Source organism: Crinia signifera, chromosome 2 (genome assembly GCF_055691185.1).
Source record: "Crinia signifera chromosome 2, ASM5569118v1, whole genome shotgun sequence".
Classification (NCBI taxonomy): domain Eukaryota; kingdom Metazoa; phylum Chordata; class Amphibia; order Anura; family Myobatrachidae; genus Crinia; species Crinia signifera.
Window position 1 is genome coordinate 226076785 of NC_139218.1, and position 13566 is coordinate 226090350.

The window sequence follows — 13566 nt, forward strand, 5'->3', positions numbered from 1 at the left end:
ATGGCTTACCGATTGTGACATTAATGCAAAGTCCCGCCCCCTTTTCATTCTGCACATTTTCAATATGTTGGGAGGTATGGGTGTGGCTCCCCTATTTGAAATTTTACCTGTGCTGCAGTTCCACCTCTGGAGCCCCCACTGCAAATATCACAATTTTAAATTAAAAAAAAATCTTGTAGGAAACTAGCTGAAGAAAATAACTTACTAGAATTTCATATTATGGGGTAAGTTTATTTATCAAGCATCAAGGCAGTACTCCCGGGAACACTAGTCTCAGATAGCATTGCAACAAAAGCTTCTTTTTTGTGTAAAATGTAAAACTTTATTTAATGCAATACTGTTTAAATTAATACAAATAATTATACTAAGAATTATAAAGAAAGGTACTTTCTTTATAATTTAAATATAAAAAATATGTTTGTGTGTGTGTATAAAACATACCATTATACACGCAATATGAGTGTGCGTGTATAAAACATAATGTAACTTTCTTTTGCTTGTTTTATGTAATAAAGTTTATTTTGTTTTGGTAATAGTTAGTTGGATGAATGCCATTGTAGATGTCCAGAACCACTGGTTTCAAATCTCCCTACAATATGTCAGTGCCTAATTCATCACCACAGAGATGTTGTGTAACATTTATAAAAAGTTAATGGAAGAAGTGATACTGGGGTGCTGTTGTTGTATCGTAGCATCCATATCATGAATACTGGACTCATGTCAGCTATGGGTAATCAGTGGGACCAGTGCTTCATCACTGAATAGTGAAGACACAATTGTGTTGATTCAATTCAACATGCTGTGAATAACGCCAGGATAGAGTGCCCAGAGCTATTCATATTAGCACGTAGTTAATTCTGTCAGGAGGCGGGCCTGCAGAAATCCAACAAAACTAGGTCAGCGATGCTGTTTTGTGTCCTAGTGTGGCTCAAATTGCATCGCAGTGGGGTACTTAAGTCAGAGAATGTCCGTTGTCACCACTAAACCTGCGAGTAGCAGCATTCTCCATCATAACAACACTGATTTGAATAGTTTTGGGAGCTCCCTTTTGGCGCTATTCACTGCGTGATGAATTGGATTGACCCCCAAAGAACGCATTAAGCACTAATAGGTCAAAACATGACCCATGACTCGGCCACAACTAGGTCAAAACATGCAATAGATGTCCAGTCGTGGTCCTGTTAGCACATGACACCCTACCCATTGGCATAGCTCGCACCTGAATATAATGGATTAAGATTACCATTTCTAACTTTGCCTTTCATATTTTTAGTGATATTATTTTGTCTATAAGCGCAGTAGTTGGCTCTCTTCATATTCCGATAACACTGCTTTAAAATATTATCAATTGTACTCCATATCCAGTGTAATGCAGATTTCTGCTCACTTTGTGTATGGTAATACATATCATTTTGCTTACTAGATATGACAAATGTGAAAAATCTCTTGTGGACTAATGCACATACAGATGTAGCCGCTGTCATCAATCCCTATAATAGGATTAAGTGAGGAATTGGATTACTCTGCTAATCCCCTACTCCAGGCATGTCCAAACTATGGCCCTCCAGCTGTTGTGAAACGACAAGTCCCATCATGCCTTGCCACAGTTTTGCTGGGATGTGTAGTTTCACAACAGCAGGAGGGCCATAGTTTGGGCATGCCTGCCCTACTCTATTGTTCTATGTATTGTATTGCAGCTGAGAACAATAGGATATCCATGGCCTAAGGAAGATAGATGAGATGGGCTCCTACTGTATGTTTAAAATGATTAGTCACATACCTGTGTGTTCTCATTTAGTTTCCTTATCTTGTTTTATTGCAAACTTTGATTCTGTGATTACATACATAGTACATAATTATCTAATTATGTGTATTGTGTCTCCACTGCAAAATCGGATTACAGCTTCACTCCTGTTTCATACCCTAATAAGTGTATATTCAATATTATCCTGACTTGATTAAAAAGTAAGATACTTTTATCAATATTTCATAGATCTAGAAGCCTCAAGAACAAAAGAAAAGATAAATCTAAAGACATAAAGAGGTAAGGGTGTTCACTTATTGTACATGCTTGGCGTACCATGCTAAGACAGAATTGCCTGCCATTTTTCTTCCATATAACATTGTAAGATTTCAGTGATTAGAGTTACAAATACACAATTATAAAGTCAGTGGTTACAATCATTATTATCAGAAATTAAGATATGCAATTTTCTACCTGTATTTCTTTTAAACTGAGTTTATCCATTTTGCCATACACTGTACATACAGTATTGGCTTTGAATGGAATGGTGTTTTTTTAAAAGTCATGTAAAGATAGAGTTTCACAATCCAATAATAATAAAAAAAAAATACAAATTAAAATACATAAGGTTTTTCCTTTTTAATTGCTATTCCCAAACATCTAGTGATCTAGAATTATATTTCTTTACATTCCCTTTTTAACCCTAACTGTTACCATATATGCTTCCAAAACTTCTTTAAAAAAGCTGAAACACCTACAGATGGAGCCACTCTCATTGTTTCAGCCACCGTATTGGTTTTGGCACTCCACTTTTGTAGTGTTCGAACCCGGATTCAACTCTTACCGTGTTATTCATTTTTTTTTTTAATTAAAGCATTTGTGAAAGATAAATTTAATAAAACTAGACACACACAAAAAAACTGTGTTCATAAAGCCCTTTTTGTGCAACTTCATGTGCAAGAACCACAGAGCATGCTGTCTAACCTTTAGTACTGTACTACGCATTACCCATGGTGTTTGTATAGCTCCTTTTGCCAAAAATTAGATGCTCCAGCGTCTCAGACACACAAGCATTTCTTTAGAAAGAAGGAGTTTTGCCTGGCATGAATGCAAAGGAAGGGCCAAGACCACATTCAGTCAGTGTGGCTGGGTGAAGTCGCTACAGTGTACAGTACATTACAGTAGAGAAAGCATGAGTACTGCTCAGCACTTGGAGATGCACGGAAAGCTTTAAAGGAAAGCAGGATTTTTTGTGTGCACATATTTATATTCAATTTAACTTACCTAAATGTGTTAAAAAAAATATCCCTTTATGAATCAAACTCGAGGTCTCCAACATACAGTACTGTACAGAGCTTATCCACTAGCCTATGAACCTGGTAATAGCGACCAATGCTCCAGAGTATATGTAAAGAGTGCTCCCATTCAGATGCAGGAGTAGCGCCTTTCACCAAAAATGAGACGTTCCAGAGTCTCAGAAACACGAGCGTCCCTTCACAAAAGAAGGAAGTAGGTGTAAATGCAAAGAAAGGGCCGATACAACATTCAGTCAATGTGGCTGGGGAAAGGCGCTACGGTATACAGTACATTATGGTAGAGAAAGCATGAGCACTGCTAAGCACATGGACTCTGTGCTCGAGTCTGTACTGCTCGTACTGTACTGTACAGCATGTCATACCTGCTGTAGCGTGCTGTATATCTGTAGATCCTATACCGATGCTACAGGTACTATACTGTAGCTTCATACTGTACAGTGGGTTATCTTTCACAACGCATCCTACCCAACTTGGTACGCCATTTGCTGGGAATGGGATGCCTGAGCATCTCACTTGCACCATATTCTCCACGAAGTATTATACTGTACAATAAATATATTGTGCGCTCAGTATTCACTCACTTGTCCCCATAGCCAGTTATAAAATAGTGTCATGAGATGCATGTCCATGCAATTGTATTTTGGTAATAAAAGTGTCTATCCAACTTACTGCGCAGTACAGGAATGTACAGTAGTAGCCAAGTGTATAGTTCTTGTGCTATAGCGCATTTCAATAGTCACTTCACACACATGCAATGCAGATTCTTTTGCTATAGCTTTGCATTACACATCTGATGCAAGCGCAGTGGAGATTTTACAAAGCGACATCTGGTGGATGATCGTTGGTATTGAACTCATCCGGTAATGCCATTCGCCAAGCTGAGTGATTCATAGCGCTGCATCGGGACTAGGCGCGATGTGGCTAATTTGCACGCTGACCGCCATAGGCAGGCAGGATGAGTGTGGCTCCATCTGTATTTTATCCTCTACCATAAAATATTTACTATTTACCCTTACAATGGGGGTTATTTAGACATGATGCTAATTTGCAGAGCCCTGCGATCTGGTAATTCCTGCCTAGCTAGAGTGAAATACCACCCTGTGCAAGCCTGCAAATGCTTCCAAAAACATTCCAGCTCTGCGATTAGCTGTAAATACATTCACAACTCATTCATCATCAGATCATTTTCTCTTTGTGTGCAGTCTGTGCATAGCCCAGAACTGACTCTGTGGCTGTGATAGGAGCAGGCTGATCGAAAACGCCTGAGTTTTCCCTGACACTCCCAGAAAATAGCTGGGTGACACCCCCAAATGTCGGGTTCCATTATTCAACTTACAATATACAAAATGATTTTGCACAATTGTTTATAACATAGATCTGTGGTCACATCACAAAGTCCACATATGACGATGTGTGTACATAGCAATTTTGCCTCCGGGTGGACCTGGCACAGGTTCCGGCTTACACACTTGGCGATGCCAGGCATGAAAAGCAATAACAGGTCTGTGGTAGCAGAGGCATGGCTTTCACTAGCGATATCCTCTGTCATCCTGCATTTACAAACAACAGAGGAAATACCTAATGATCCATGGGAGCCCACATCGTTAAATATATAGGGCCTGATTCCAAGTTGATCGCATAAGCTAAATCTTTCTGTCTAGGTGGCACCTTAATATTCGCAGTCATTTGCAAATTCTCCCATTAGCGATCCATGCTGACTTAGGCTCTAAATCAGGCATTCCCAACCACGGTCCTCAAGGGACACCAACAGTGCAGGTTTTAGTGATATCCAGGCTTCGGCACAGATGGATTAATCAGGATCACTCAGGTACTAATTAAGTCACCTGTGTTCAAGCCTGGATATCACTAAAACCTGCACTCTTGGAGTGCCTTGAGGACCGTGGTTGGGAATGCCTGCTCTAAATCCTTTTTTTTTATAAAGTAACCCAAGGTTCTTGGGGTGAGATAAGAGGCAGGAGATCTAGTGCTTTTCTATATATTGGAAACCTAACCATCCCTGTTTCAATGGGAGAAACAGACAATATCGTGCAAAACTTTCTAAACCTTCCAGATACATTTTCAAATTATGGCTGTATTAAGTAAATTTACCCCCATGTTCATTATGCAATTTTCAAATTATGTTTGTCAACTTTTTCTCTCTATGGAATAATTAAATAACAGGAGAAGAGACATTGGAAAGATAAACGTATTCCTATTATATATTTATCCTGGGGTTTTTTTCAGGCTGTCCTATTAGGTTGCCCAAAAATATAAAACATTCTATCAGGAAAACACATAGGTTTAGTGAAACCTGTGTGTTTTTGTAAGAACGAGCCCTGTTTTCGCCTAGAAAATTGTTTTTTTGAGGGATTTGTTAATTTGCTGGAGGAAGGAAAAAAATAATCCCTGATAAAATGCGGCATGCAATTGCCTAACTCTTCAATCCCTTTGCCCTAATGCATGTTCCAACCTAGCTTACTCTTCAACCTGTCTTGCTCCGCAGGCACATTTCCATCATTTACACATGCACAATTTTACAAAATCTATCAATATTCAGTCCTCCGAACAAATTGTCATCTCAGTTGTAAAGGAATCATATCTCTCCATCAAGCCTATCTTTCCCTATTTTTCTCCTCCCTTATCCAAACTTGAGTGACAGCTGTCTACAGTACCGTATATTACATTCTCAGTTGGGCTTCAGTCCCATTTGTGCAGAGCTCCCATAATTGATGAATGACCTACTGTACAGTACTTTAAGAAAAGTGTAAGGATTCACATCTATATCCATCTAAGCCTCTTTGCAGCTTTTGAGTCTCGATCATTCCACTTGCTCCTCACTGCTCTGAACTTTTACTATCACATTGTTAACTCACTCATAAACAGGACTTAGAGATATATCTTCAAGAAGTTAACTTTTTTTCAGCAATTAGCAATTTCACAGTATGCAAAACATAAGGATTTTCTGGTGGTTTTAAACACATTGGGTGAGATTTAATACGATGAGAGATTCAGAAAATGAGAGATTTTGTAAGAAATCTCCAGTTTTTTTAAAGCGGCAATCATTTACACTTCAAAATAAAACTGGTTTTGCAGTGTAAATGATTGCCGCTTTAAGAAAAAAAAGGGGATTTCTTACCAAATCTCTCACTTTCTGAATCTCTCATCCTATTAAATTTCACCCAATATTTAAGAAATTGACATATCTTTTTGACCATACAAATGAAAATTACATATGCATATGTATCATTTAGCTGCAGTAACATAACATGCTGTTTAAGATATTATTATGTATATTAATAGATATATGATAGATACTGTAGATAGAATGAATATACACTGCTAGTCAAAACTCAAAAAAAAAATAATGCTCAATTTATCAACTGTATGTTATTTAATATTAAACTAAAATATGTATTTGATAACTTCAAATGTTGTAGATCCGTTTCTTCATTACAAATATATTATTTGACAGATCTCATAGTGGATCAACAACTCGCAGAACCCACAGGCACAGCAGCTGTAGCTCTCATAGTGCTTCGCCTTCTTCTGATTATAGTACATCCAAATCTCCATGCAGGTAGGCTACAGAGAATTGATTCATAATATGATCCAGTGGGAGGTTATTCAAATTCCAAATTGTGTTTCACTACCAGTGTGTGAGGAACCTAAAACTTCAGAACTGAAAGTTGTTTTTCCAATTGTAAACTGTCTGTAGGAGTAGTTCCTACAAAATAAGCACACAATAATACAATCATTTCAATATTATGATGTGTCCTTGCCATACAGTATGTAACCAGTGTTTCTAGTGTGTTTCTCAGCCTTCCATACTTATTATAGAGAGAACCTTAGCTATCACCAAGGCACTGTATGAATGCATTACCCAGTTATTACCTAATGCAGTGGACTTGCTTCTAGCAGTTGAAGTAGGATACCTCTAGATTCTTTTTTTTTTTTATCTGTTTTCCATCCGTGATATTAATTTTGTATTTTATTTTGATAGTGTGAATATTAAACTGCATACTAAATTGCCTATATTTATACATTTGCTAGTACTGTGAATTTCGATATAACCCTTATTTGTTTGAGCCGTAAACTCAGATGGATCCCTGTATACATTTATAGCTAACTGAAATTGGAGTAAGAAATTAATGTTCTTCTGCTCATGTTTTTCATGACTGACTGGCTAACTGACCATCTTTAGCAACATGCAATTGGGTCATTTAAAAATAAGTTAATCCCTAGTTACTTGAAGGGTTTTTAATTCTAATTGGTGTTACAATTGTCCATGATACTTTTTTGCATTAAAAAAAACCCCAGGGTTTTTTTTTTCCATGTGAAAAATACCCCGATTATTGTGTGCAAAACCGCATAAGATGCAGGATAAGTTCACGGACCTATGTGTTTTCACTAAAAACACATTGATTTGCCGGGATCTGGGACAATTGAATGGTCCCAGGCTAGTCAAATAATCCATTAAAAATGATCATGGATACTTGAATATCTTCCAAAAACTTGTTTCACTAATCTGAAGATCCTTACCAGAAAAACATGTAATACATATATTTTCATCCCTACTAACACCTGAATTTTGGTTGGACACTCCATATTTGAGGTAACTGACAGAACATTGTTCCCGATTCAGAGGGGAGCTGTGGCCACAACTCACTGGCAGGTATTCAATGGGTAGAATCGCGGGCAGCAGCGAATCCTGTGTAGGATTCGCTGCACTTTCGCCGCAATTCTCTCTTTAGGGAGATTCGCCCGGCAGCCGCCCCTCCGCCCTATTCAATGCCTCAGGAGCTCTCTGTCCCTGGCGGCGAATTTTAAACTCCCTGCCTGCGCCTGTCACTGAGGAGGGCTGCCAGGACACTGGCAGAGCCCCCCCAGAGCTGGCAGGGGGCTGGGATCATCAGCCGCTGCACTTCCTGGTCCCGATTGTGCATATGTAATGATCGGGACCAGAGTGCAGTGAATAAATGAATATTAATGAGCTGCTCTTGGCTCCCGGTCCCCAAAGTGTATAAAAAAAATGTTACAATTTTTTTTAAAATAAAATTAAATATATATATTATTACAAATAGCATGCCCCTTCTTAGAAAAAAAAATCTAATTTTTTAACACCAAACTTCCCCCCCCAAAACCCTTTATTTCAAAAGATCACTTTCCTGTTCACCTAAAAAAGATGTTGAATGCAAAACGGCGAATCATGGCAAAAATCATGGAGAAAGCAGTTCTCCATCCTAGCATTGAATACAATCTCTTGGCGAATCCCAGTGAAAACCCCATTGAAATACTCCAGCGACTTGCAGCGAGCATGAAACAGAGAACTGGCCGGCATTCGCTGTTCGCTTTCGGCGAACAGTGAACATTGAATAGGGTGAAACCGATTCACCGCAAGGAGTGAAAATAGCCCGATTCGCCGAAAAAAAACAGAGAATTGGGAGCATTGAATACTGGGCACTGACTTCCAGTGAGCTGGGGCCACAACTCATTGTGCTGGTTCTGCACTACCAAATGTTGGGCAAGGTACGTATTTATTACCCAGCAGTTGTAGAAAGTGCACACACAGAATGGGTATAATTGAGTGATGATATAATTAGGAGGTTTTGAATGTCAACTTTAAGTATGTAATTTCATTGTGAGAAATATCATATTAAGAAGCATTATTATCACTGTAGTCCATTCTGTAGCATTACAGCATGTTCAAGATGGTAATACGGAAAGAGAAAACAGAGATTCTCTTTGCAGAAATACATTTAAGAGCTTCTCAAGGCTGAATGTAAAGTCTTCTGATTCTTAATTAAGTAAATAGTATTTTTGTTTCCTAACTCAATGCAACCTTTTTTATGTAGTAAATAAAAGTAATTCAAGTGAAGAGTGGTGTGGATCTACAGCATAGTAACCAAGAAAACACTAACTTATTATAGTCAGTGAAATATGTGAGAATGGGTACTTTTTATAGATCGATACAAATGTCACATTTTTCAGGAATAAGTGGCACTTCTTTGTGACTGAAGAATGAAAACTCCAACATTCCGTCTCATCTATTTTTCTATATAATATTTAGAGTTATGGACAAATATGTATGTAATTCTAACAGGGGAGAAACACAAATAACTTCTACAAAGGTTTTAAGGAATTACATTGTCATCCATTTGATTAAAAAGTAAGAGGCTTTTTTACTTACAGCTGCTATAGAAAATTCTGTCTCCACTTTCTCCATATTTTTCTCATACCTTCGGCAGATGCAAAAAAAATGCTGCTAAGAAGAAGGAGGCATAAAGATGGCCATACATTTCCAAAATCATTATAACAATAATAATAATAATAGTAATTATAATAATAATAAACAGATAATAAATATGTTAAGCAACAGATAAAATGAACATAATACAGTACAGAAACAATGAAATACAAAAAAGCTTTTCATAAAATACAGAGAGCGTAGAGATAATAAAGGGACATTAGTTAAATGCGTGAGTAAACAGGAAAGTCTGGACTTTGCTTTTGCAGAATTCTAGAGTTGGGGTATTTTGAACTGTGCGGGGAAGTGAGTTCCGAGTCAGCGCCGCATTGCTTATAGCTTGACTCCTAGATAAGTTCCAGTAGATTATAGGCATGCCGCATGATATGACAATATGTATCCCATGGATACAACTTGCCTTTCTTACATTTGTACTTACATTTATTACTTAAAGTGGGAAAAAAACAGCTGTTACAAGAGTTTTCATACATTCTGCCCTATGCAAAATGCCTTGAAACAAAATAGGGGGCTTTAGTTTCAATGGGTCTGTCAGTGTGCTACTGTATAAAAACTTGTTAGCCTTTTGATTAAGCAATGCCTTTATACACTACTTAGCAATAAGGCCGACCTTCGGGATAGTTGCTCATCATGCTGCTGCCTGCTACAAGATAGTTTTTTTTGTATTTGCATGTTATGGCATCTTTGTTTCCACCTGCACTAATGAGTACTAGAGCTAACCACATAGGAAACACTGGTAACATACTGCAGTAGTGACATATTTTCGACACTCAGCTTCCATAAACCATTATTTTAAGTGCATTGTTTCAAATAAAAAGTTGAGACATATATATATATATATGTATATATATATATATATATATATATATATATATAAATCTCTGTTGCTTTCATTATTTTTTTAGAATGGAACTGTGTACAAAGCTGATATTGAATTGTTTTGGTGTCCAGTCATTGATTCTGGGCAGTACTAACATCAAAAATGTTTCATATTGTGTTTATATTTTTGTTATAGACAAAGCCCCAAGCATAGGCAGGAAGACCATAAGCCTTCTAGCCACAGATCCAGCCGCAGCCTATCCTCTTCATGCACCGGTCATAGCCGAGCTGCCACACCACACCAGAATGGACACAAAAGTGGCATTCACAATGGTCACCACAGTCAAGGGCATGGCACCATTCTAGAGAAACACTTGGATGTATGTACAAATTTTGGTTTACATTATGTATCCTTCTTTTATATGCTCTTCCTCTAGGCTCTTTGCCTTCCTCTCTCTGCTCTATCAGTATGTTATGTACACTCCCCTGGTCCTGCACTATACATATCATGTCTAAACCATTATATTGCGGTATGTAGGTCTGTGACAAATACTAAGGAGGAGTAAGGAGTCCAGGCTTTAGAGAAACTAGGTCTAGAATTTGATAAACAATTTCAAGGAATGTCTAAATGTTAATCTTGGTACATATCTGAAGTGCTTTGCTTCTTCAAATGTGCTCCTAAAACTGCTCCACCATGTGCTGTCTCATTTTGTATGTTCCTGAATCTGATCTGAGGGATATAAATGGCTATAGCGTGGGTAAGCAATGTGTGACACTGAAGCTACGATGGAACTACACATTCCAGAATGCCCTGCCACAGTTTCAGCACATCCCAGTGTGGCAAGCCATGCTGGTATATGTAGTTCCGCAACTAGAGTGCTCCATGTTTCCTTTTCCTGGTCCACATTTAAAAAGATAAATGTCTGAAAGTGATATTATTTTTAAATTTTAGTAAAAGTGAATGCAATTTCCCCTCCAATTACTAAATAGCACCTCAGAATCTTGTTTCATGTGGCAAATTGGCGCAAATGTTCAATGAATGTCAGGCAAGATAAAAATAATGATTTCCGTCTTTAAGGAAAACTACATATAGTACTTCATTCTTCTACCAATTTTTTTCACCTCCTTACCCCATTTATCACAGGGAAATACACAATAATCAAAAAGTCATGGACCTATGTATTTTTGCTCCAACGATCCGGAAAAAAAGATCTTCTTATCAGATATTTTTTTTTTGCCTTATAAGCAATGACATCAGGGCTAATAGGATATCTCCAGGCCAGTCAACTGGATACCGCCCTATGGATGAATTGCAAAATTCATATACTTTTCAAAATATATCAGTGACAGTTTTGTTTTATATAGTAAGCAAGCAAACAGTGACACTCCCCAAAAATTTGACTTTTTTTTGGGACTGGTATACTGTTACTACAGTCGGGATTCCAGAGGTCAGTATATTAAATCGGAATCCCAACTGCCGGTACTCAGGGGGGTGAGCTTATCAAAGCTCTTTGCAGGCTTGGTGGCTCGCTGTGCTTGCCACAGGTTCTATTCTCACTCTGTGGGGGTCATGGTCCTCCACGAGGAAGAATAGCCCCAGTAAATCGGGATCACGACTGTCAAGCATTTAACATTCGGGATTTCGATGTCTGTATAATGACCGTCAGACATCCGACTGTCAACAGGTCATCTGGCACCCTTTGATTTGTGTGCAAATAAGAACATAAATCTGAAGTTTACTTCCCTTGCTAGCAGTTTAACCACATCCACCCTAGTACATGATGGCAGTTTTGGCAAGGCTATTGATATTGTACCCATTTCTTATGAATGACCCACTCACATGCACTTGTCCCATTTATCAAAAAAGATCACCCTGCTCACTGACAGTCCAAATTAGACAGATTAAATGGTTTATTAAACTGTTGTTCTGCTGGTTTCACATCTATAGGGGGAAAGCCCCAAACTCAAATAATGGAAACCCTGTTCACAAAAAAAGGGAAAATTTTAGTTTGCATGAATGATGAATAACTACCCTACATATTTATTTAGGCAAGTGTGGCCAAATAAAATAATGACAATGTACTGTACTGTATGCATCATAAGAATCTTTGAAGCTCTTCAATGCCCAAAACAAATTCTGCTTGTAAATATATTAATTTGTTTTTCTCAGCCAGCTGTAAATCACTAAATGCATCAAGCACAGTTTTAAGAAAACGTCATTTAAATAGCCTGAAATATGCTACTGTTGTGTAAAAAACTTGCAGTATTCCATATGGACCCTGTCAAGCTGAATTGTTTTTCTTTTACCCTAATTGGTAAAAATCAATACTGTGAGCCCTCTGGCATATGTGTGAATATTGTAAATAATACTAAGTTAGTTCATAAAGGAACTTGACCATGCCTCTCGTAATTACGAGGGCCAAAGTAATTAAGAAAAAGGCACAGTCTGTAGGTAATGTCACTGACCTGCTTAATTAGTTAATTTGCTAATGGAGAACCAATATTACAGTAAATATACCAATCCGCCAAGCAGAAATACTCCTTCCTACTTCAATTTCCCTTAGTGGGGTGGGGGCAGGATGTGTGCCGATAGAGAGGAAACATCCTGCACGAGATCACTGTTTGGAAATGAAAATTTTTGGACCGTTATGGAATATTACTAAGTGGAAATAATAATTGGACTCCTAATACTATTTAGAAAGTGATCTACTGGTATTTAAAAAAAAAGTTTTTCTTATGAAAAGCACATAATGTAATTAAAATAAGACAAGGAATGGTAAATATAATGCAAGTAACATATACAAAACAAGAGATCCAGATGCACTTTAACGATCCAACCATTGTTACAATAGTGTCAATTAACAGAACACCATTATGTCAGACCTCATATAAAGACACTATAAAGAATCCCATAAAACATTACCATCCTTTAGCGATTCATACTGAGACACTAACTTACTTCTTAAGGTGTAAAAAGAAAAAGGGGTGTATTCCTCTATTTGGTGCTAATGCCTAGAAGCCCCAAATGCCGCACTTCCCTATTCAAAGCTATACTTCTTCCCAATATCCGTAAAATAGCTGTAATGTGAATAAAAGGTAAGGATAGGGATTGTGCGCAGATGGTTAATTAGTGGATCATACTTCCCTTTTCTACCTCTTCTTCGCCTTTAACAGGCCTCCGTATGTTAAAACATATACAAAAAGATATGGAAAGAAGATATTGTAATACATCCAAAAAGAGATTTATTTTGCCAAGGCACTTTATAAAATCCAGTTACCCATAAAACATATAACAACAGCTTCAATAAAATATAGGGTGGAGGCTTATTTGGCAAACTTGGATATCCAGATAACTTGGTCGCCTGGCCCTCAATCAATACACTGTAGCAGCAATGTCACCACACCTTTTAAAATCCCTCCTGTAT

General features: G+C 37.7%; 1 protein-coding gene across 3 annotated transcripts in view; it reads left to right on the forward strand.

The window, feature by feature from the left end:
- The window catches only part of SRRM3 (serine/arginine repetitive matrix 3), a 334253-nt gene that overhangs the window by 288618 nt on the left and 32069 nt on the right, over window positions 1-13566 (forward strand). For all 3 annotated transcript variants that reach the window (XM_083173931.1, XM_083173930.1, XM_083173932.1), the window contains 3 exons: window positions 1994-2044; window positions 6533-6637; window positions 10338-10521. In XM_083173931.1, the coding sequence (XP_083030057.1) occupies window positions 1994-2044; window positions 6533-6637; window positions 10338-10521 (340 nt within the window). The remainder of the gene's footprint in view (window positions 1-1993; window positions 2045-6532; window positions 6638-10337; window positions 10522-13566) is intronic.